This window comes from Stomoxys calcitrans, chromosome 1 (genome assembly GCF_963082655.1).
Source record: "Stomoxys calcitrans chromosome 1, idStoCalc2.1, whole genome shotgun sequence".
NCBI lineage: Eukaryota > Metazoa > Arthropoda > Insecta > Diptera > Muscidae > Stomoxys > Stomoxys calcitrans.
The window spans coordinates 16522024-16546786 of NC_081552.1; the positions used below are offsets into that span (position 1 = coordinate 16522024).

Below are 24763 nucleotides of genomic sequence, written 5' to 3' on the forward strand. Positions count from 1 at the left end.
AAAAGTAATTACGGATTTTTTAAAAGAAAGTAAATGCATTTTTAATAAAACATAGAATGAACTTTAATCAAATATACTTTTTTTACACTTTTTTCTAAAGCAAGCTAAAAGTAACAGCTGATAACTGACAGAAGAAAGAATGCAATTACAGAGTCACAAGTTGTGAAAAATTTGTCAACGACGACTATATGAAAAATCCGCAATTACTTTTTGGGCAAACCAATAGTTCCGATATAAACCGATCTCCATACTAGACTTCTTAAGCCCTTACAAGCCGCAATTTATGCATGCGGTGTTTCGTTGCGACTTTTAACAACTGCTCAAAGTACGGTTGATATCGGTCGATAACCTGATATAGCCCCATATTAGCAGATCGCCCGATTTGAATTCTTGAGCCTTTACAAGCCGCAATTTTGGTTCGATTTGGCTGAATTTTTCATGCGGTCTTTCGTTATGACTTCCATCAACTGTGCAAAGTACGGTTCAAATCGGTCGATAACATGATATAGCCCCCATATAAACCGATCTCTCGATTTGACTTCTTGAGCCCTTACAAGCCGCTATTTTTGTCCGATTTGGCTGAAATCTTGTATGCAGTGATTCGCTACGGCTGTGTTCAGTATGGGCCAAATCGGTGCTCGAAGCCTCAACTTTCATCCGACTAGGCTGAAGTTTTGCTCATAGTATTCAGCCAAACATAAGTCACTGTGTCAAATTTCGTTTAAATCGGAATATAAATGCGCCTTTTTAGCGGTATTTTATGGGCCCAAAACATTAAATCGAGAGATCGGTCTATATGGCATCTATATCCAAATCTTCTATATGCTGAAATTTGTGACAGTGAGTTGTTTTAGGCCCTTCGACATCCTTCGTCAATTTTGCCCAGATCGGTCCAGATTTGGATATAGCTGCCATATAGACGGTTCTCTCAATTTAGGGTCTTAGGCCCATAAAAGCCACATTCATTATCCGATTTTGCTGAAATTTGGGACAGTGACATACTTCTTCAATTTGGTGTAGATTAGTTCAGAATTGGATATAGCTGGCATATAGACCGATCTCTCGATTTAAAGTCTTCGTCCCATAAAAGGCACTTTTATAATCCGATTTCGCCGAAATTTTACAAAGTGACTTATGTTAGGCTTTTCGACATCCGTGTCGTATATGATTTAGATCGTTCTACATTTGGACCAAAAAGACCTCTATTTTTAGTTCTAAAAAATTTAAATATGACTTTTACTTACTAGACCTTTCAATATCAGTGTAGATTTTGGTCCAAATCGAACCATATTTTGTAAATTATGCATTTATCCTTGGATTATGATGAAGGATGGTTTCCATATATACCCAAGGTGATTAGTATCCAAAGTTCGGCCTTTTACTTAACGCCTTTTTATACCCTCCACCATAAGATGAGGGGTATACTAATTTCGTCATTCTGTTTGTAACTACTCGAAATATTCGTCTGAGACCCCATAAAGTATATATATTCTTGATCGTCGCGACATTTTATGTCGATCTAGCCATGTCCGTCCGTCTGTCTTTCGAAAGCACCCTAACTTCCGAAGGAGTAAAGCTAGCCGCTTGAAATTTTGCACAAATACTTCTTATAAGTGTAGGTCAGTTGGTATTGTAAATGGGCCATATCGGTCCATGTTTTGATATAGCTGCCATATAAACCGATCTTGGGTCTTGACTTCTTGAGCCTCTAGAGTGCGCAATTCTTATCCGATTGAAATAAAATTTTGCACGACGTGTTTTGCTATGATATCCAACCACTTAGCCCAGTATGGTTCAAATCGGTTTATATTTTGATATAGCTGCCACATCAACCGATCTTGGGTCTTGACTTCTTAAGCCTCTAGAGTGCGCAATTCTTATCCGATTGGAATGAAATTTTGCACGATGTGTTTTGTTATGATATTCAACAATTGTGCCAAGTATGGTTCAAATCGGTCCATAACCTTATATAGCTGCCATATAAACCGATCTGGGATCTTGATTTCTTGAGCATCTAGAGGTCGCAATTATTATCCGATTTGCCTGAAATCATATACTACGCATCCTCTCATGACCATCAACATACGTGTTTATTATGATCTGAATCGGTCTATAGCCCGATACAGCTCCCATATAAATCGATCTCTCTATTTTACTTCTTGAGCCCCCAAAGGGCGCAATTCTTATTCGAATTGGCTGACATTTTACATAGGTCTCCAACATGTAATAATATAATAATAGCAGAGAAAATCTTTTCTTATATCCTTTTTTGCCTAAGAAGAGATGCCGGGAGAAGAACTCGGCAAATGCGTCCCATGGTGGAGGGTATGTAAGATTCGGCCCGGCCGAACTTAGCACGCTTTTACTTGTTACATGTTTTCTCTTTATACTTACATCGCTACTGAGGAACGGGAAGTATACAGATTGACTCAGAATCGCTTTCTGATTCGACTTACCTATGTCCGTCTGGCTGTATGTCTGTCCATGGTAATTTGTGTACAAACTATAGGTTGCTGTTTTCATCCGATCGTCTTTAAATGTATCACTAGCATTTCTTTAAATCAAAAGAAGCGTATTGAAATTGGAAAAAATCGGTTCAGATTTGGATATAGCTTCCATATATGTTCGTCCGATTTGGATTAATATTGCAATTATGTGGTCATTTGTTAAGCCGTTCACTCGAAATTTGAAATTTGAAATTTGAACGAACGATTTTTTTTACTTTCGACATTACTGGCGCATTTCATAGAAATCGGTTCAGATATAAATATCGCTTCCATATATATGTAAATTTCATCCGATTTTCACTACTAGAGCCACTGCAAGCACATTTATTCACCAATCTTCCAAAAATTTTTAACATCGCTTTTCTCGACGACTACAACGATATATTAAGAGTTTGGTTGAAATCGGTTTTGATTTAGATATAGCTCCCATATATACGGTCGTCCGACTTTGAGTAATTTGCGTTCATTTTGTGTGGGAATGTGGTAATTTTTCAACCGATTGCCACGAAAATTGACCTATATAATCCCTTTATGACTACTGACAATTGACCTTCCGTAGCCGTAGCTTTTACAATTTTGAAAACATTTGCTCGAAATTTTATGCGGATTGTTTTATAAACTAACTTAAAACCTATACGGAATTCCATGAAATTCGGTTTAGAATTAGATATAGCTTCCAATTTCTACTTACAGGGTAGGTGTAGTGTATTATAAAATCGATATCGGCCGACTTTTGAGTTGCCTTGCTTGTTTTTAATTTCTTTTAAGTACTAAGCATTCCCTTTCTTTTCTTCATATTTTTACATTTCAGCCCCTTGGAAATTTTGCAAGAGGCTCATGACAAAGAACGTGATGAACGTGGCGTTTTCGATATGTTTAAGAAAAAGGAAGCTCCCGCAGTTGCCACCGCCCAAGCTTCTTCGTCCCTAACCAATGCGTAAGGATATCTCTTAATATACAAATATTTTTTTTTTTTATTTTTAAGATAGTCAAACACTAATTGGCTTGAAAATAATTGGCTTTATTTAAATCAAAAATTTTTATTTTTTCAAAAAATAAAAAATAAAAAAATTATTTTTTCAAAAAAATACCTGTGGTACAGCGGCTATGGCTATAAATCATCTGCTTATAGTGCATCTAGCAGCAGCTCGAGCAGTAGTAGCTACGGCGGTTATGGCAGCAGTTATGCCAGCAGTAGTTATGGTCTTAAATCTGGTGGGGCTGGAGGTTATGGTGCCAATGTCGGTTTAGATGTTGCTGGCTATGGTGCCGGCTTAAATTTAAATTTAGCTGGTGGTAACTCTGGTTATGGTTCGTCTTATAGCGCTGCAAATACTGGATATGGTGGAAACACAGGCTACAGCTCGGCCAATACCGGATATGGCTCAGCGAATACTGGTTATGGATCGTCCAATTATGGTATTAAAACGTAAGTGTAGTTTATAGGATAGATTCGTAGAAACTAGATTTTATTTATTTATATTTAATTAATGTTTTATTTCAATTAAAAGTTATCCTAGTCGTACTGGTACTAGCCAAAGTCGCTACAATTATGGCCACTATACGTATGGAAGCCCACGCACTAATATGTACAAAGGGTAATTTAATTTTGGAATAAATATTTGGATATTTTCTAATATACTTTCAAGTGAAATTTTTCAACGAAAATCAGAAAATAGAATAAACTATTTAAAATATTTCATAATAATAACTGCGCCCTTTAGAGGCTCAAAAAGTCAAATCGGGAGATCGGATTATCTGGGAGCCATATTAGGGTATGGACCGAATTTGACCAGCATGAATGTTGGAAGTTAAAACAAAACACTAATTGGAAAATTTTAGTCAAATCGAACAGAAATCCAAGCGCCTCGATCTTCTGAGCTCATTCTAAAATCTCTGACACCAAGTTTCGAGGTGTCCCCACCACTTGATCTTTCCGTCGGGCTTTTGGTCTTCCCGGTTTGGGATGTAAGGTGTACTTCATTCCTTAAATACTTTATTTCAGCCCGCTACTATCATGATATCTGATTTAGAGGTGTTTTCAGGGGTGAGGTGGTCCCCCAGGCACTTGGCCCTGCAAAAAATATCAGCATCGTGCTCTTCTTTCAAAAACCATTTATTTAAACCCCATATTGCCATTGGCTTAGGGGAGTTTACACTATGAGGCGTCCCCCAAATACATGGTCCCAAAATTGGTTATCAAATTCGTTTTCTAATCTCAAACACCTTTCATTTGAGCCACATATTGGCATGGTCGAAAAATTGTTACCCTTTGATTGTGTTTTTGTACGTAACACTCTCTTTAAGACTCAAATTGTCTGGGTGAGCGAATATGTCCTATTTGGGGGTTGTTATGGTGGTGGGACGTCCCCTAGACAGTTGGTCCCTAATGTTGACATCAGATACGTGGTGTACTCCCAAATACCTTTAGTTTGAGCCCCATATTTCCATAGTCGGCAAACATGACCAGCTTGGGAGGAGTTTTGGGGGATGGGCGGCCACACAGTGACTTGGCCGGATATCGGACGCGTGTTCTACCCTAAAAACCCTCTTATTTGAGCCTCATATTGCAATAGTCAGCAAATACTTCCTATTTGGGTGGTGTTGTGGGGGTGGGGTAGCCCCATAGACACTTTTCCCGAATATTGATATCAAATTCGTGCTTTACTCCCAAAGACCTTTCATTTGAGCCCCACATTGCTATGGTCGTAAATTTGTCCCTTTAGGGGGATGTTTTTGGTGAGAGGCGGCCCCCCCAAACACTTGGTCCCATAGTTGAATATCAGATTCGTATTCTACATTCAAATACCTTTCATTTAAGCCCCATATTCCCTCGTTCAGTAAATAAGTTCAGTTTGGGGGGTGTTTTGGAGAAGGGGTGGACCCCCAGAAACGTGGTCCCAGATTTGGATATCAGATTCGTATTCTACTCGCAAATACCTTTCATTTGAGTCCCATATTGCCATGGTCGGTAAATATGTCCGATTTAGGGGTATTTTGGGGCTTGGGGTGTCCCCCTAGCACTTGGTCCGACAATTGGATATCAGATACGTTTTCTTATCCTATATACCTTTCATTTGAGTCCTATATTTTAGTGATTGGTCTTAATATATGTTTGGTAGGTTTTAAGGTGGGGCAGCCCCCCTAGGTGCCCCATTCGAAATTTGGATACCAAATTTAAATGACGCACTCCACATTAAATTATCTATCACTTGATCCCCCATTGTTTTAATAGGTCGAATAAACTATTGGAGGCGACTTTAGGAGGTAAAGTACCACCTAGATTCTTGGACACAAAGTTAAATGTCATATACGTAATCTGCTACCAAATGCCTTTAATTTGAGGCTCATCTAGCTATGATTGAATTATATTCCCATTTGGGGGTGGGGCGACCCCCAATAACTTGGATCACTTTTTTTATTTCATATCCGTAGTAATATGTTTGTTTGAGGGGGTTTTCGGGGTTGGGCGACCCCTCGCATACTTGATCCCAATTTTTAATACCATATTCGTATTTCACTCCCCTATACCTTTTATTTGATACCCATATTGTCCCTATCGGTCCACTTTTGATTTTAAGTGGTGTTTTTGGGATAATGAATTTGGGATTTGGGATTTGGGATAATAATCTATTTGAGGTGTTTTAATTTTCCTAATCTGCTCCTAAATAGCTTTTATTTGAGTCCCATATAACCATAGTCGGATAATATGCCCACATATGGGGTTTTTGGGGGAATTAAACCTCCCATAACGTGAACTTAATTTTTTTTGTCATATTCATAATCTTTTTCCGAATACCTTTTATTTGAGTCCCATATTGACATGAATGTCCCATATGTTTGTTTGGGGGAGTTTCGTGGTTGGGCGGCCAGCCAAATTTTAATACAACATTCGCAATCCATTCGCCAATTTGATACCCATTTTTTTCAAATCGGTCCACTTTTGATGTTGGGTAAAGTTTTTGAAATAAGGGGAGGGTGACAATGACATAAAAGACGCATTTATTGTCAGATGTCGCCGAAATTTGGGACAATGAGTTGAGTTAAGCCCCTTGACATACTTCTGCAGTATGGCACATATCGGTCCAGATTTGGATATAGCTGCCATATAGACCGATCTCTCGGTTTTAGGCTTTGGGGCCATAAAAAACGCATTTTTTGTCCGATGTCGCCGAAACTTGGGACAGTGAGTTGTGTTAGGCCCTTCGATATCCTACTTCAATTTGGCTCAGATCGGTCCAGATTTAGATTTAGCTGCTATATAGACCCATCTCTCGATTTAATGTCTTGGGACAATGAGTTGTGTTCCCGCAAAAAAGGCGCATTTATAATCCAATTTAACAGCAATTTGACACAGTGACATCCATGTTGTATATGGTTCAGATCGGTATATTTTTAGATAAAGCTACTAAAAAGACAAATATTTTGTTACACTCAATTGAGCAATGACTTGTACTTATTAGTATTTGGTCCAAATCGGAACACGATTCACGATTTTTTTGTCCATAAGCAGGTTAAGTTCGAAGATGGGCTATATCGGACTATATCTTGATATAGCCCCCATATAGACCGATCCGCCGATTTAGGGTCTTAGGCCCAAAAAAGCCACATTTATTACCCAATTTTGTTGAAATTTGGGACAGTGAGTTGCGTTAGACCCTCCGATATCCTTCGTCAATTTGGCTCAGATCGGTCCAGATTTGGATATAGCTGCCATATAGACCGATCCTCAGAATTAGGGTCTTAGGCCCATAAAAGCCACATTTATTATCCGATTTCGCTGAAATTTGGGACAGTGAGTTGTCTTAGGCCCTTCGACTTCCTTCGTTAAATTGGCCCAGATCGGTTCAGATTTGGATATAGCTGCCATATACATAGATCCTCCGGTTAAGGGTCTTAGGCCCATAAAAGCCATATTTATTATCTGATTTTGATGAAATTCGGGACAGTGAATTGTGTAAGGCCCATCGACATCCTTCGTTAATTTGGCTCAAATCGGTCCAGATTTGGATATAGCTGCCATATAGATCGATCCTCCGATTTATGGTGTAAGGCCCATAAAAGCCACATTTATTATCAGTTTTTGCTGAAATTTGGGACAGTAAGTTGTGTTAGGGCCTTTGACATATTTCTTCAATTTGGTCGAGATCGGTTCAGATTTAGATATAGCTGCCATTTAGACCGCTTTCTTGATTTATGGTTTTGGGCCCATAAAATGCTCATTTATTGTCTGATGTCGCCGAAATTTTGAACAGTGAGTTAAGTTAAGCCCCTTGACATACTTTTGCAATATCGAACAGATCGGTCCAGATTTGGATATAGCTGCCATATAGACCGATATCTAGGTTTTAGGTTTTGGGGCGATAAAAGACGCATTTACTGTCCGATGTCGCTGAAATTTGACACAGTGAGTTTGGTTAGGCTCTTCGACGTCCTTCTTCTATTTTGCCCAGATCGGTCCAGATTTGCATATAGCTGCCATATAGACCGATCTCTCGATTTAAGGTTTAGGGCACAAAAAAGAGGCATTTATTGTCCGATTTCGCCGAAATTTGGGACAGTGCTTTGTGTTAGGTTTTTCGACATGTTAATGCAACTTGGCCCAAATCGGTCCAGATTTGGATATAGGTGCCATATAGACCGATATCTCGATTTAAAGTCTTGGCCCCATAAAAGGCGCATTTATAATCCGATTTCACTGAAATTTGACACAGTGACTTATGTTCGGCTTTTCGACATCGTGTCGTATATAGTTCAGATCGGTATGAGGTATATGAGTATAAGGTATGAAATTTTCACAGAATTTTGATGGAAGGTGGTTTCCATATATACCCGAGGATCCAAAGTTCGGCCCGAGTATAGCCGAGTATCCAAGTTCGGCCCGGCCGAACTTAACGCCTTTTTACTTGTTATACCCTATACCACCACTATGGTACAGGGTATTATAACTTTGTATATTTGTTTGCAACGCTAAGAAAGAGAAGAGCTAGATCCATCGAACCGATCGGTTATTTATTTCAGTAGGCATGAAAATTAAAGTCTGATTTCCTTTCCTTACTGGTTTAATACCATATTCGTCTTCTACTCCTCAATACCTTTCATTTGATCCCGATCGGTCCACTTTTGATTTTGGGTGGTGTTTTTGGAATAAGGAGAGGTCTGTCTCCATTTTGATACCAAAAAAAACATATAGCCTATTTTTCCTTCCAGACCAACCTTCATAATTTGTGAAAATTTCAAGGTTGTCGGTCGGTTGATTGTCTTAGGAGAAAATTTTGTGGAAATTTTGTTTAAAAAAAACTTTCATGGATATTTTTTCTGTAGAGAACATTTCATGAAAATATTGTGTTTGGGAATTTTAGGGACGTTTTGTTATATGGGAAATTTTAATTAAAATTTTGATTTTTAGTAAAATTTTTTAGAATTTTTTTTTGTGAAATTCAATGCTTCTGTGTAAATTTTCGTGGAAATTTTTCTTTCCAAAAAAATTTTCTTGAAATTTTCATTTGGAAATAATTTCCTGGCAATTTTGTTTATAGAGAATATTTTAATGACAATTAACTTCATGGAAATTTGCTCTTTCGAGTATACAATAGTTTATTGGATTCTTTTCCAACCTGAGAGAAATCTCTCGTGAATAAGTTATTAAAACAATGTTTGAAAATTATCTTGAAAGTATTGTGAAAAATATTCTCTTCTGGAATTCACTTAACAATCCCTTTCCAAATTCCAAAATTTACTTAACACCCACAAAATATTGGCTGTAATCCTATAAACACTCCTTCGTTTGATCTAGGCTTAGTACACAGTTCTATGAAAAAAGTTAAAAAAATTTCCTAATTCTCCCTTTATTATAGACAACAGACACATAACAATTTTCTACAATACGAAAGACGTTCCCAGCTGCCTGTCTATGGTGCATGTTTGGCCTATTCACTGCCTAACAATGTGCAGCATACCTGTCGCGCTGAACAATGTGAGGTCTCATGTCCCCCCTTGTACACCTTTCCCAATGGCAAGACTAGCCTAAAAATGGTTTGTATTGGGGATGCTTGGATAATACGAGATTCGGAATATGTTAGTGTGCCACCATGTCAGGCTACTTGTAATCCACCCTGTCAGAATAACGGTATTTGCGTGGAAGCTGGTATGTGCAAATGTCCTGACAACTTTTCAGGACCATTGTGTCAAAACAAAAGATCGGTGTGTACCACAAAAGTGCCGGTGCCAAAGAACTCCAAAGTTAGCTGTACCAATGGGTAATAAAGCAAAACATTTGGGGAGAATTCCAAATTTTATCGTAATTTTTTGACTCTTTCTTAAGAATTTGTAATGCCGAATGCTTTCGAGGCTTTCAATTCCCCGATGGCAGCACCATTACCAACATTGAGTGCCAAGATGACAAATGGATACACAAGAAATCCGGCCTTACCAAACCTCCAGATTGTGGTCGTAAGTATTTTGCGTCTCTGTCTCTTAGTATTGTAGACATATCGTACATTAACTTTTCCAAACCTTAGCCATTTGTGACCCTCCTTGTGCCAATGGTGGTCGTTGCATATCCTTTAATGTCTGCCAATGTGCCAAAAATTATCGCGGTGACCATTGCCAGCATGGCATTAGTGCCTGTAATGTGACCAAAACAAATTTCAATGGCAATTATAAATGTGCATATGACAATGATGTGGCCAAATGTACCTTCCTATGCCCAGAAGTTCCCGGTTTAAAAGTCGAAGGACGTTTGGACATTGAGTACAAATGCAAATATGAAGAAGGTGTATTCTTCCCTTCACCATTACCCAAATGCATATATCGTAAGTACTAGTTGATAGGTACAGGATTTTAGAAGTTGAATGTTTTATGGTCTTAAACTTTTAGCTCCTGGTTATACCATTCGCCAAGGTTCCAGAACTTCTCACTATACAGGATCCCAAGCCTATACCAAAACTGGCTCGAGCAGCTCCTATGGTTATCAATATATGTCGGAACGTGAGAAGATATTTGCCATTATAGCACGATATAAGGAATATGATTCGAAGAGTGTAAGTAGGACAATCCAAAAATTTAATATTCCAGAAAAAATTTTATATATGTAATTTACTGATATCGGTAGGGGGGCGGACCCTCCCCCTTACCCTAAAAGTACGACACCAAAATAATAGAGAACCGATCGGGACAATATGGGATTCAAATGACAGATATTCAGAAGTAGACTAAAAATTTCATATTAAAAATTGGGTTCAAGTAACTGGGGGTCCGCCCCAACCCAAAAACCCCCTAAAATAGGTTTATTGGACTATAATTACAATATGGGACTCGAATGAAAGGTATTCGGAAGTAGATTACGAAAATGGTCAGGAAGGGGAAAAGGCTTTTTAGTTTGTTGACCACAAAAAACATTCTTAAAATCAAAAGTGGACCGATAGGGTCAATATAGGTATCAAATGAAATGTAGTGGGGAATACAATACGAATATGGTATTAAAAATTGGGATCAAGTAGGCAAGGGTCGTCCATCCCCAAAAATATCAATATGGGACTCAAATGAAATGTATTCCGGACTAGACTACAAATATAACCTTTTAAAACAATGGGGGATCAAGTGATAGATATTTTTAAGCGGAGTGCGTTATTCAAATTTGGGCTCAAGTGGCAGATGGAGTGAGGCGCACAATTGTCCTACGCCCCCACCAAACGGCTGTATATACCAATTATAACAATATGGGGTTCAACTCAAAGTATACGTTTGTGGACTGCGAATATGAAATCTTTATTCTGCTTATATATCTAGCGGACCACCTCACCCCAAAACAGTTTATCAGTTATAATGACCTAATAGGACACTGCCGCCATATCTCCAAAGTTATGACGTTCAGTGTGATAGGAGCAGTTGCAAACGTCATGACCGCCATTTTTAGCTCATCGACAAGAAGCCTTCTTTTCCCAGACAAATCCAAACAACGTGCTGTCGTCACCGCAATTAATATAAAGATCGGCAAATTAGTTCTTTACCACTGAGAATCGTTTAATATGGCAATTTGATCAACATTATAGGTGCTAAGCCGCTCCAAGCGAGTAGCAAAAACCTCTAACAGATGGGAGAAATGTCAAATTCTCAGTCGTTTATATGTGATTGCGCATGGATCCGGGGCGACATGGAACGGAGAAGTTTTAAGTTATTTTATAAACATTTTGGGTATTAAAGCATAAACCGTTCTCTTAGAAAAGCGTCATCTGTTTGCAAATGGATCAACTGAATGGTGACGCCACCACGAACAGAGAGAGAGAGCAGAGTGGTAAAAATTTATCATGCAGCATTTATCTTTGTTATGGTAACCTATCGGTCCTTAAAATAAAGAAAAATTTTATATAGGAATTTCGTTGCGGTTGATTGTCGTATTTGTTTTTTAAATTTCCCACTGATTTCCCTATAAATACAATTTTATTTAGTAGAGTGTGAATATCCAAGATTGTGCTTAACTGTTAGAGGGGAAGGCTCAACGAACGTACACAGAATCAGAGCTATTGGAGAGTAGGTTACGTAACAGAGGTGGAATTTTTCTACGTTTTGAAAGCGAAAGCTCAGTGGAGCTGGTTTGATTGAAAATAAATCTCAAAGATAAGAAGCCTCATTTTTATAGGTGAGCCCAAGTGGCGTGCCGATAAGCACACATTTTTTTTGTTTTGTCATTCGATTCGTTCGCAAAGTCATTGAAAACAGCTGATTTTATGACGGGAAAATAACGACTTGGCGAACGAATCGAGTGACAACAATATTTTTTCAAGTCAAGCTACTGAGGGAAGATTTAAATAAAAGGGGTTTGGAAGAGGAAAACAAATTCGACGGTTAACTGAGTGAAGAATGTAAACTTATAAGAACAATATATGATCGAAGTAAAAAGGGAGACCTCTACCTGCCTATACTTTTCTAAATGCAAGATCTTGGGGATGGATGGGAATTTAGGTTTGCACGCAAAACCCTAAATTTGATAAAAAAAATAAAAATAACGTTTTTTAAAATGACAAAATTTCATATTTATAATATTTTACAAATACAACACTATACTGAGAGCGGGGCCGCTTAAAAATTTGTTTTCTTAAGGACATAATTGTAACGAAATTCTTAGAAATTTTAATGAAATTTAATGAAAACAATTTTTAATGAAATATTTCTAAAGACAAAATTTCAGCATAACATTCTCTAATAAAACAAGTAAAAGTGTGCTAAGTTCGGCCGGGCCGAACCTTACATACTCTCTACCATGGATCGCATTTGCCGAGTTCTTCTCCCGGCATCTCTTCTTAGGCAAAAAAGGATATAAGAAAAAATTTGCTCTGATATTATTATATTATTAAATATTGGAAACCTGTGTAAAATGTCAGCCAATTCGAATTAGAATTGCGCCCTTTGGGGGCTCAAGAAATAAAATAGAGAGATCGATTTATATGGGAGCTGTATCGGGCTACAGACCGATTCAGACCATAATAAACCCGTATGTTGATGGTCATGCGAGGATTCGTCGTACAAAATTTCTGGCAAATCGGATAATAATTGCGACCTCTAGAGGCTCAAGAAGTCAAGATCCCAGATCGGTTTATATGGCAGCAATATCAGTTTATGAACCGAATTGAATCGTACTTGCCGCAGTTGTTGGATATCATAACAAAACACGTCGTGCAAAATTTCATTCCAATCGGATAAGAATTGTGCACTCTAGAGGCTCAAGAAGTCAAGACCCAAGATCGGTTTATATGGCAGCTATATCAGGTTATGAACCGATTTGAACCATACTTGGCACCGTTGTTGAATATCATAACAAAACATGTGGTGCAAAATTACATTGAAATCGGATAAGAATTGCGCACTCTAGAGTCTCAAGAAGTCAAGACCCAAGATCGGCTTATATGACAGCTATGTCAGGTTATGGACCGATTTAAACCATACTTGGCACAGTTGTTGGATATCGTAACGAAATACTTCGTGCAAAAATTCATTCAAATCGGATAAGAGTTGCGCACTCTAGAGGCTCAAGAAGTCAAGACCCAAGATCGGTTTATATGGCAGCTATATTATGTTATGAACCGATTTGAACCATACTTGGCACAGTTGTTGGATATCATAACGAAACACGTCGTGCAAAATTTCATGCCAATCGGATAAGAATTGCGCACTCTAGAGGCTCAAGAAGTCAAGACCCAAGATCGGTTTATATGGCAGCTATATCAGGTTATGAACCGATTTAAACCATACTTGGCACAGTTGTTGGATATAATAACAAAACATGTCGTGCAAAATTTCATTCCAATCGGATAAGAATTGCGCACTCTAGAGGCTCAAGAAGTCAAGACCCAAGATCGGTTTATATGGCAGCTATATCAGGTTATAAACCGATTTGAACCATACTTGGCGCAGTTGTTGGATATCATAACAAAACACGTCGTGTAAAATTTCATACCAATCGGATAAGAATTGCGCACTCTAGAGGCTCAAGAAGTCAAGACCCAAGATCGGTTTATATGGCAGCTATATCAGGTTGTGAACCGATTTAAACCATACTTGGCACAGTTGTTTGATATCATAACAAAACACGTTGTGCAAAATTTCATTTCAATCGGATAAGAATTGCGCACTCTAGAGGCTCAAGAAGTCAAGACCCAAGATCGGTTTATATGGCAGCTATATCAAAACATGGACCGATATGGCCCATTTACAATACCAACCGACCTACACTAATAAGAAGTATTTGTGCAAAATTTCAAACGGCTAGCTTTACTCCTTCGGAAGTTAGCGTGCTTTCGACAGACAGACGGACGGACATGGCTAGATCGACATAAAATTTCACGACGATCAAGAATATATACACTTTATGGGGTCTCAGACGAATATTTCGAGTAGTTACAACCAGAATGACGAAATTAGTATACCCCCCATCTTATGGTGGAGGGTATAATAATAACAGAGCAAATCTTTTCTTATATCCTTTTTTGCCTAAGAAGAGATGCCGGGAGAAGAACTCGGCAAATGCGATCCATGGTGGAGGGTATGTAAGATTCGGCCCGGCCAAACTTAGCACGCTTTTACTTGTTATATTACTTCTTGAGCCCAGAGCCCATATAGGACGCAATTTTTATCATTAACCTTCTGTTTGCCTTTAAAGAAAGCAAAGAAATTGTTTTACCTGTATTGAGATGTCGGGCAAAGAACTTGACAAATGAGTTCCATGCTGGGTATATAAGATTCGGCCCGGCCAAACTTAGCACGCATTTACTTGTTACTTCAACACCTTTTCTTATTTCATCTCCAAATGATGCAAATTATAAGCAATAGGTGGATGCAAAAACGGATTTCGATTGCTAAAATCCAGGCTACTTCCCTGGTAAATGCTTCCAGCACCTTGATCTCAAGAATACTTGGACACACAGACAGACAGACGGGCATAGCTAATTCGAATCTGGAAGTGATTCCAAGCTGATTGGTATACTTATCAATGGGCGTAGTTCTTCTCCTTCTAAGCTTTGCAAAAAAATGTCCAAGTTATTGTATGTTATGCTGTAAAACTCCAATAAAAACAACATTTCTTAATAAATTATTAAAATTTCTTAAATTTTCCACTTTTAGGAATGGTGGTCCTCTGAGGAGACTCATGTTACCCCCAGCAGTTATTCCTTGTATGAGAGTGAGGATATCAATGTCATGATTGATCGCACCCCTAAGGCAGCATTTTGTACTTCATGGGGTGGAATTAATATGAAGACCTTTGATGGTTTGGTATTCAAGTAAGTTTAAGAGAAAGAAGTAAAAAAAGAAGAATAATAGGACTTATCTGTCATTGAATCTCTACAGAGCTCCACTGTCCTGCTCTCATACCCTGATAACAGACAAAGTAGATGCCACATTTGATATAACCTTAAAGGGATGTCCCTTTGGCTCTGGCTATGGTTGCAGCCATACCATCATAGTCTACTGGCAATCGGTTTTGTATACCTTCAAAAATCTAAGTAAGTTTTTAGGATTTGATTTCAGAGTTAAATTTAGATTGATTTCTCGCTCTATTATTGTAGATGGCACTGTGGTCTTGGAAACTCCCACCAAAAAGCTACCCATACCCGTACAGGTAATGGGTATGAAAGTTGTTCCAGTGGCCCAACAAATACAAATTGATCTGGAATCAATTGGTTTGAAAATTGATTGGGATCGTCATCAGTATGTGGGTGTTCACGCCAGTCCTGCTTTGTGGTCTCGGGTGGGTGGCCTCTGTGGTTCTTTAGATGGTGATTACAAAAATGATCTCATGACAAAGACTGGCAAAATTGTACAAACTGTGAAGTCGTTCACTGATTCCTGGAGGGTCGAAGATAATTCAGAGCTTTGTGTTATGGAGAATAGTGCCGAAGTGCAGTTTGATTCCAAGAATTGTGATCCCAATAAACGTAAACAGGCCATATCGGTATGTGAACGTTTGCTGACCAATGAGAAATTGGGCGATTGCATAAAGGCCTTTAATTTTGAGGCCTTGATAAGGACCTGTGTGGATGATTATTGTAACTGTGCTAATCAAGCTCATCCAGAGACCTGTAATTGTGATGCATTGTCCATGTTGGCCAAGGAATGCAGCTTTAAGGGTGTAAAGCTGGAACATGGCTGGAGAAATTTGGAGATATGTCGTAAGTATTTTGAGGGAGGTCTAATGTAGGTCCCAACATTTTTCCAATATACCTTTACTCCTTTTCAGCCATCAGCTGCGGCTTTGGTCGTGTCTATTTGCCCTGTGGCCCCGATGTGGAGCCCACCTGCGAATCCTCTGTAACACCCACCAAAGGCAAATGCAATGAGGGTTGCTTTTGTCCCGAGGGCACAGTACAATACAAGGATGTCTGCATTACGCCCGAATTATGTCCCTGCTCCATGCGAGATCGTGAATTTAAGCCCGATACAGAGATACGAAAACACTGCAATACCTGCACCTGCAAAAGTGGTCAATGGAAATGTACCGACAAGAAATGTGGTGCTCGTTGTGGAGCCATTGGCGATCCCCATTATCAAACATTCGATGGTCGTCGTTTTGATTTCATGGGCAAATGTTCCTATTATCTGTTGAAAACCTCCAATTTATCAGTGGAGGCAGAAAATGTTGCCTGTTCGGGGGCCATTTCGGAAAATTTAAATTTTGCTGCCGCTGAAAATCCCTCCTGCACCAAATCGGTGACTGTGAAATTTGTACAGAAAAATGGTGTGGCCACTAGCATTAAACTGGACCAGGGATTGGCGGCTCAAATCAATGGCAAAGAGTTGACCAAATTTCCCAAAATATTGGGATCCGGTGAGGTATTGATTCGACGTGCCAGTTCTTCATTCATCACTGTGGAATTCCCCGATGGCATACGAATATGGTGGGATGGTGTTTCGCGAGTATACATAGATGCTCCTCCTTCCTATAGGGATCAGACTTCAGGTCTTTGCGGCACCTTCAATTCAAATACCATGGATGATTTCCTTACCCCCGAAGGTGACATTGAAACTGCCGTAGAACCCTTTGCAGATAAATGGCGTACCAAAGATACCTGCGATTTCTTAACCGAAACTGGTATAACCCCTCATCCCTGTACTGCAAATCCTGCCAAGAGGGCAGAGGCTGAGAAGCATTGTAATTGGATTATGGATGATATCTTCCAAGATTGTCATTGGTCAGTGGACACAGAACAATACTATCAGGACTGTTTGTATGATGTTTGCGCATGTAAAGATGATCCAGCCAAATGTTTCTGCCCTATTTTGTCTTCTTATGGCACAGAATGTATGCGTCAAGGCATTAAGACGGGTTGGCGAATGGCTGTAAAGGAATGTGGTAAGTATCTGTATCGATTTCTATGAAATTCATGACATTTGAAGAGTCAAAGCAAATCGTTCGCGCCACATTTCGTGAGGATCGGCTGACAAATATCATGATGTGGCCGATTGGTTCAAATGGGACGAACATATTAGTGTTGGGTTAAGTTAAAAGACTAACGCCTGGCAACAACAGTTGCCAAACGCTTTATACAGAGAACTTTGGTCCATTGTTTTCGTCTTAAAAAGAAATAAAATAAGAGAGACAAAGATGAATATAGAGGAGGGATTACTCCGAAACATAGCCATGCACATACGCCAAAGACAAAAAGAGCGAGAGAGAGAAGGAGCAAGAGAAAGAAATAGAGAGAGATATTAACAAAACGCCAGCATAGTGTTTGAAAAAGTTTCTCCGACTAGAAACCTGCCTGGACAGCCATTTCAAGCCCTTAGAGGAGACTGGAATGACTAGGGGGTCAAAAGACTGTAAAGAGCTTAGGAAAGAGAATAAGTGTACATTCATAATTCTACGCCTACTACTGTCAGTGACCCGACATCGCAGTTACCGGTTTGGACTCCCCCAACAATCTATTGTCGCGCTTCCCAAGCTCAAGAACATTAGACGTCCTGGATCCCGCGAAGGCGTTGTCCCATAGTGCCTTAGCCAACAGGTCTCAGCCACCCTTCAACCAGCAGTGCCAGCCCACGGCTAGTCTGAGTATTCACCGTAGTAGGTATTGACTATCCGAAATATCCGATACAGAGGGAGGTTTATTATTGCAGGAGCACCCGCATAATCCATGCGCGTCCAAAACTGACAAGCTCGTCCGCCGTCTCGTTCCACGCCACCCCTTGACGGCCCAGTACAATCTGACAGAAGTCAGTAAAAGTCGGGACGCTCCTTGCATCCGCCGATAAGCCTTGACCTCACATGACCTTCAGCCAAGGCTTTCAACGCTGCCTGAGTGCCCAAATAAATTGCGACAGTCTGAATTATTGACAGTGTTGAATTCCTACGAATTAGGGGGTGAGATACATATCTGCACGCGTGCAGTATCTGTCAGACTGAGGTTTTTGCGATGCTCAGGTCCTTGGATGTAATCTTGAGTGAGAGGCGGCGGCAGGATCGCAAAAACCTCAGTCTGACAGACACTGTACCCGTGCAGATGTGTATCTGACCCCCTAATTAGTAGGAATTCAACAAGAACCACTGCCGCGGTGCACAAATCTAGCTTGAACTAATTCATGTAAACAGCGGGATCCAAGCAGGATGGGGGTATCACGATATCGGACAACGCTGCGCTCCCCAGCTCAAGGACAATGGATATGATCGTTTCCGAGCATCTCGCCGACACGGCCTTGGCCAACCTGCACCCAGCAGAGCCAGCCTACGCCATGTGTGGGCATTCGCTGTAGTAGGCATCCTCTATCCCAATAATGGAGGGGCTCATCACCGACGTAGCACTTGCATAATCCACCCACGATCCAAACCTGGCCAGCTCGTCAGCTGCCTCGTTGATGGTCTTGCACTGCAGGCCCCAAACGTCCGAGAGCTGCTAGCATCTCCCGACAAGCCTCACATGATCCGCAGCCAGGGCTTTAGCGCAACCTGAGTGCCCACATAAATCGTGGCCTCTGACTCAGGATCACAACCAAGGCACTGGGGATCCGTCGCGTTGCCAATGCTACATAGTTGATGTTTTTAAGGACTCAATAAATCAAATCCGGAGATCGGTACATTTATTGGGTCTATATCAGTAAATAGAACGCTTCGGATCATACTTGTCATGGTTTTTAAAAGTCATAGCAGAAATCCTTGTGCCAAATGTCTGCCAATTTAGACGAAAATTGAGGATTCTAGGAGGTCAAGAAGTAAAATTCGGGAATCCGTTTATATGGGGGGTATACTAGTTTATGAGCCGATTCCGTTCATACTCTTCAATAATGTTGGAAGTCAAAACAGAAGCTTTTGTGTTAAGTTTCACCCAAATGGTATGAAAACTGAGGCTTTTAGGGGCTCAAGAAGTCACATCGGGGCTATATGAGTGTATAGAACGATTCGGATCATACTCGGCACCGATATTGGAGGTCAGAACACAAGTTCTTGTGTAAGTTTCAGCCACATCGGTTAAAAATCGAGGTCTCTCTCTAAGGACTTAAGAATTCCAAACTGGGAATCGCTTTATATGGGGGCTATATTCAAATTCGAACTGACATAGCCCATTTGCAATCCCCAATGACCTTCATCGATAAGAAGAATCTGTGATAAATTTCAAGCGAATATCTTTCGATCGCGATTTCAACAGACGGAGGACGGACATGGCTAAGTTGGCTCAGAAAGTCGAGACGATCAAGAATATGTTTACTTTGTAGGGTCTTGGGTCAATATTTCGAGGTGTTATAAACGGAATGACTAGAGTAGTATACCACCCACCCTATGGTGGTGGGTATAAAAATTACAACATCAGCAAAAGTAATCACCTTCACTTTTTATACCCTCTACCATAAGATGGGGGTATCTGACATCGTCCGTTTGTAATAAATCGAAATACTGGTCTAAGACCCCTTTACTTACTTTAATTGGCTATGGATTAAATGTATCCCTCGTTGTGGCGAGCCGCTTGCTCCAAGATCCGACGCTAGCCGCCAGCCGCCCCTAACCTGGGAACAGACGCTGATGTTGGCCATTGGTTATTTGAAGGCGCCAATAACCCGCCTTGTCATCTCGAGTATCATTAGCACTCAGTATTTAATTAAGAGCCAGTGCCACCTGACTCCTCACTGAGACTCTCCTCTCGAAAATCGCTGACTGCCCGCGGCCGCATTTGCAGCTACTCCGCATAAAAACGGCTTCCCGTGATAACGATGGGCACCACACTAGTCGGAGCTCAAAGTTCCAGCCTGAGTGATGCTCATAGTCACCCCGTATCGGCCGGGCTAAGACCCCTTTAAATATATATATTCATGATCACCATGTCATGTCCGTCCGTCCATCCACCTGTCTGTGGAAAGCACGCTAACTTTCGAAGGAGTAAAGATAGGCACTTGAAATTTTGTACAAATACTTCTTACTAATGTAGGCCTATTGGAATTGTAATTGGGCCATATCGGTCTATATTTAGATATAGCTCCCATATAAACCGATCTCCCGATTATCGGATTTGGCTGAAATTTAGTACTACATGGCATGGTGCAAATCAGTCTTAAACCTAATGCAGCTCCAATGTAAACCGATCTCTCGATTATAGTTCTTGAGTCTCCAGAGAGCGCAATTCTTACCCGACATGGCTAAAATTTGGCACTATGACGTTTTCGATGACATTTAATAGACGTGGTAAGTATGGTCCGAAATGGCCAAAAATCTGATATAATTTCCATGTAACCCGATCTCCCGATTACACTTCTTGAGTCTTCTTGAGAGCGGAATTCCTGTAAGATTTTGCTGAAAATGGGTACTATGACGTTTTCAATGACATGTAATATATGTGCTGAGTATAGTCCAAATCAGTCCAAAACCTGATATAGATTGTAAACCTATCTCCCGATCTTGCTTCTTAAACCTCTAGAGGAAGTTATTGTTACCAGGTTTGGCTGAATTTTGCACAGTGATTTGTTTTATGAATTTAAACATACGTGTGAAGTATGATCAGAATTGGTATATAACCTGATAGAGCTCCCATGTAAAGTGATTTCCCAATTATATTTCTGGATCCTCTTGCCTCTTGAGTCAACCTCTTACCTGGTTGGGCAGATTTTTTTTATAACGCATTATTTTTTTAAGTCCCTAAACATACGCGGTCCAAATCGGTTCATAACTTGACATAGCTCCCATATAAACCGGTCTCCCGATTATACTTCTTAAGTCTTTAGACGGAGCAATTCTTATCTGTGCAACGGCTTCTCCCAACCCCTTCAACATACGAGTCAAACACGGTCTGAATCGGTCTATAGAATGATACAGCTCCCACACAAACTCTTTTTACACACAAACCCTTAGGGGCTCACGAAGAAGTGCAATTTTTATCCGAATTGGCTGACATTTTACAGATTAACTTCTACTACTACGTCTTCAACATTCAGTTTAATTATGGCCCGAATCGGACCATAACTTGATATGGCTACAATAGCTTAACAATTCTTATCCTTTATCCTTTGTTAGCCTATAAAGAGATACCGGCGAAAGAAACTTGACAAATGCGATCCATGGTGGAGGATATATACGATTCGGTCCGGCTGACATTAGCACACTTTTACTTGTTCCTCCTCAAATGGCCTGAGAGTCCCCTAGATAACCAAGAACCACTAGAGAGAGGATGAAACCTCTTATCATTTCTTCCTTAATGAGCCCTCAGACAATGAAGCTTTGAATATTTTGCCCTTCATTTCACCAGAAGAGGGCGAACTCTCATATCAACCGTATGAAATACGTATGAACCCCAACTTCCCGTTATTAAAAGTTCCTTCTATGAACAATTCCAAGAGTGCAGACGCCTGTCCCAAAGTTCCCTTCTATGTACTATTAACTAATCGACCCTTGGTGTAGGCATTCTGGAACCGCTAACCAATTATGAATCAACAAGATCCCTGAAGTACACGTCCGACTGTCTGTCAAGTGTCTTCATGACGTAAGACTGCCCTTTGGCAGGGAGTGGTTCAGTGGTGTATTCAAGACGAAAAACTGATTATCCTTCAGTCCTTGGCAGTGGCAAGCTCTAAGCCACATGGCATACGGTCCCTTTAATAGTATGGCAGGCGATATACCTTACGGTTCGGTTGATGTTTAACCTTCAATAACCGACAGCGCTTCAGCACTGCTTTGCATCCGAGGGCAAACTGTAAGATCGAAAATCACCGATCCACTTGCCATATCCCAGCACACCGAAAAATGTGCTTATTGCCAGGAGTTCGAGAATTTCGGATCTAGACTCCGTCTATATTCCTTCATCTCTCAGGAGACTCTCGGGGGGCTTCGGGTTCTACCATCCACCGACCTTATGGGTCGGCTTCTGTAAATCATCCAGAATTGTCGATATTGGATTAAAGACCAGCCAGAAGCGTTGCAAGAGCTACCAATACATCCAGAAAAGGTCACGGTTTGGTGCGGTTTATGGACTGGTGGCATCATTGGACCGTACTTCTTTAAAGATGATGCGAATCGTAATGTTACTGTGAATGGTGAGCGCTTTCGTGAGATGATATTCATCTTTTTTGTCCACAATTCATGAGCTTGACTTGCATGACATGTGGATTCAACAAGACGGTGCCACATGCAACACAGCACGCGTAATAATGGACTTATTGAGAGACGAGTTAGGTGAACATTATATTTCAGGTTCGGGACCGGTCAATTTTTTTTTTGGGGCTATGTTAAAACTTATGTTAAAGCTCATGTCTGGTCAGATAAGTCCGCTTCAATTGATGCTTTGGAAGACAACATTGAAGCACTTATTCGTGAGATACAGCCCGAAATGTTGGAAAGAGTATGCCAAAACTGTATGGACATTTGCATGAAATAATCTTCAAACATTAAATTATATGGACCGTACTACCGAATCAAATAAAGATTTCAAGAATTTTTGTAATTTTATGTGTGTGTGTGTGTTTTTTTTTGGACAGATAGACGTACGGACAGACTAATATAGCTAAATCGAATTAAAAGGTGATTCTTAGTCGATCCATATACCTTTCAATGGATCTACCGCTCTAGCTTCTGGGTATTACAAACCAGGGCATTAAGTTATAAAGCTTCTGCTTCTTTTTGAGTGTCATTTCCTAACATAACTATTTTTTGCAAATATTTTCCTTTTCTAATCCTTTTCTTTTTTTTTCTCCAAACTCTTTATTATCCTCCCTTACAGCTGTTAAATGTCCTTTGGGTCAAATCTACGATGAATGTGGTGACAATTGTGCCCTTACCTGTGAAGATCTACCTACCAAGGATACCTGTGCCAAGGAGTGTGTCGAAGGTTGCCGCTGTCCCCATGGCGAATATCTAAATGAACAAAATGAGTGTGTGCCTCAAAGTAAATGCCATTGTTCCTACGATGGCATGACATTCAGGCCGGGCTATAAAGAAGTGCGACCTGGTCCCAAATTCCTTGACTTATGCACCTGCATCAATGGCCTGTGGGAATGTGAAGAGGCTGAGCCGGGCGATGATAAAAACTATCCTCCCTCGTCGGAGTTGCGAGCGGAATGTGCCAGTCGTCCCTATGCCGAGTTTACCAAATGTGTTGCCAAAGAACCCCAAACCTGCAAGAATATGCACGTATACAAAGCCGATATGGATGAGTGCGTGCCGGGATGCCAGTGCATGGAGGGTTATGTGTACGATACTGCATTGAAAATGTGCGTTTTACCCGAAAAATGCTCATGTCATCATGGTGGCAAAAGTTATAACGATGGCGAAAAAATTAGAGAGGATTGTAATACATGGTGAGTGTGCCATATTTTCTTTGCTTCAAATTCAAGAAATTCAATATGAAACGTGCCACTGTTTTTTGTTGTTCCCAATGATGCTGGTGATGCTGTTGCTTTGGCCTTGGTTAGTGTGTGTCAAGCGGGTAATTGGAAATGCTCCTCGAATGGCTGTGAATCCACTTGTTCTGTGTGGGGTGACTCGCATTTTACCACTTTCGATCATCATGACTTTGACTTCCAGGGTGCCTGCGATTATGTTCTGTCAAAAGGTGTGGCCAACAATGGCGATGGCTTTTCCATTACCATACAAAATGTTCTATGTGGCACCATGGGTGTTACCTGCTCCAAGTCGGTGGAGATCTCGCTGACGGGGAGTGTGCAGGATACTTTGATATTGGCGGGAGATGCCTCCTATCTGGATGATCCCAGCAAATCCATAATGAACAGTAAGCAAGAAAATGTAAAGAGAAAGCAGAAATAAGGGTTTTTACACAAATTTTCTCTTTTAAGAAATACGCGATACTGTCAACACCAAAGCCCATGGCGCCTTCCATGTCTATAAGGCCGGTGTTTTCGTGGTGGTTGAAGTTTTGCCTTTGCATTTGCAAATCAAATGGGATGAAGGTACTCGTGTCTATGTCAAGCTGGGCAATGAATGGAAAAACAAAGTTAGCGGCTTATGCGGCAATTATAACGACAATGCCATGGATGATATGAAAACTCCTACTCAAGCCTTGGAGACAAGTGCCTTGACATTTGGCCATTCTTGGAAGGTACAACAGTACTGTGCTATGCCCACTGTGCCCATAGATGCATGCAAAGAACATCCTGAACGTGAAACTTGGGCTCAATTGAAATGTGGAATTCTGAAATCGAATCACTTTAAGGTAAGTAGGAGAATCCGAAGTAAACCAGTAAGGAATGGTAAAAGTCGGGCGAAGACGACTATATAAAATCTTACACCACCAAAATTATTTTGTCAAATAAAAATTAAATTTTTTTATTGACAA

At 40.3% G+C, this 24763-nt stretch overlaps 1 protein-coding gene across 4 annotated transcripts in view; it reads left to right on the forward strand.

Annotated features, from left to right (window-relative positions):
• The window catches only part of LOC106094760 (hemocytin), an 82172-nt gene that overhangs the window by 17164 nt on the left and 40245 nt on the right, over positions 1 to 24763 (forward strand). Inside the window, exons 2-15 of one of the 4 annotated variants that reach the window (XM_059365539.1) lie at positions 3319 to 3444; positions 3610 to 3936; positions 4019 to 4105; positions 9365 to 9766; positions 9832 to 9959; positions 10028 to 10321; positions 10386 to 10549; positions 15126 to 15283; positions 15351 to 15505; positions 15569 to 16171; positions 16240 to 17352; positions 23192 to 23768; positions 23883 to 24199; positions 24264 to 24640. In XM_059365539.1, the coding sequence (XP_059221522.1) occupies positions 3319 to 3444; positions 3610 to 3936; positions 4019 to 4105; positions 9365 to 9766; positions 9832 to 9959; positions 10028 to 10321; positions 10386 to 10549; positions 15126 to 15283; positions 15351 to 15505; positions 15569 to 16171; positions 16240 to 17352; positions 23192 to 23768; positions 23883 to 24199; positions 24264 to 24640 (4828 nt within the window). The remainder of the gene's footprint in view (positions 1 to 3318; positions 3445 to 3609; positions 3937 to 4018; positions 4106 to 9364; positions 9767 to 9831; positions 9960 to 10027; positions 10322 to 10385; positions 10550 to 15125; positions 15284 to 15350; positions 15506 to 15568; positions 16172 to 16239; positions 17353 to 23191; positions 23769 to 23882; positions 24200 to 24263; positions 24641 to 24763) is intronic. The other 3 variants (XM_059365560.1, XM_059365623.1, XM_059365595.1) reach the window with 3 other exon arrangements.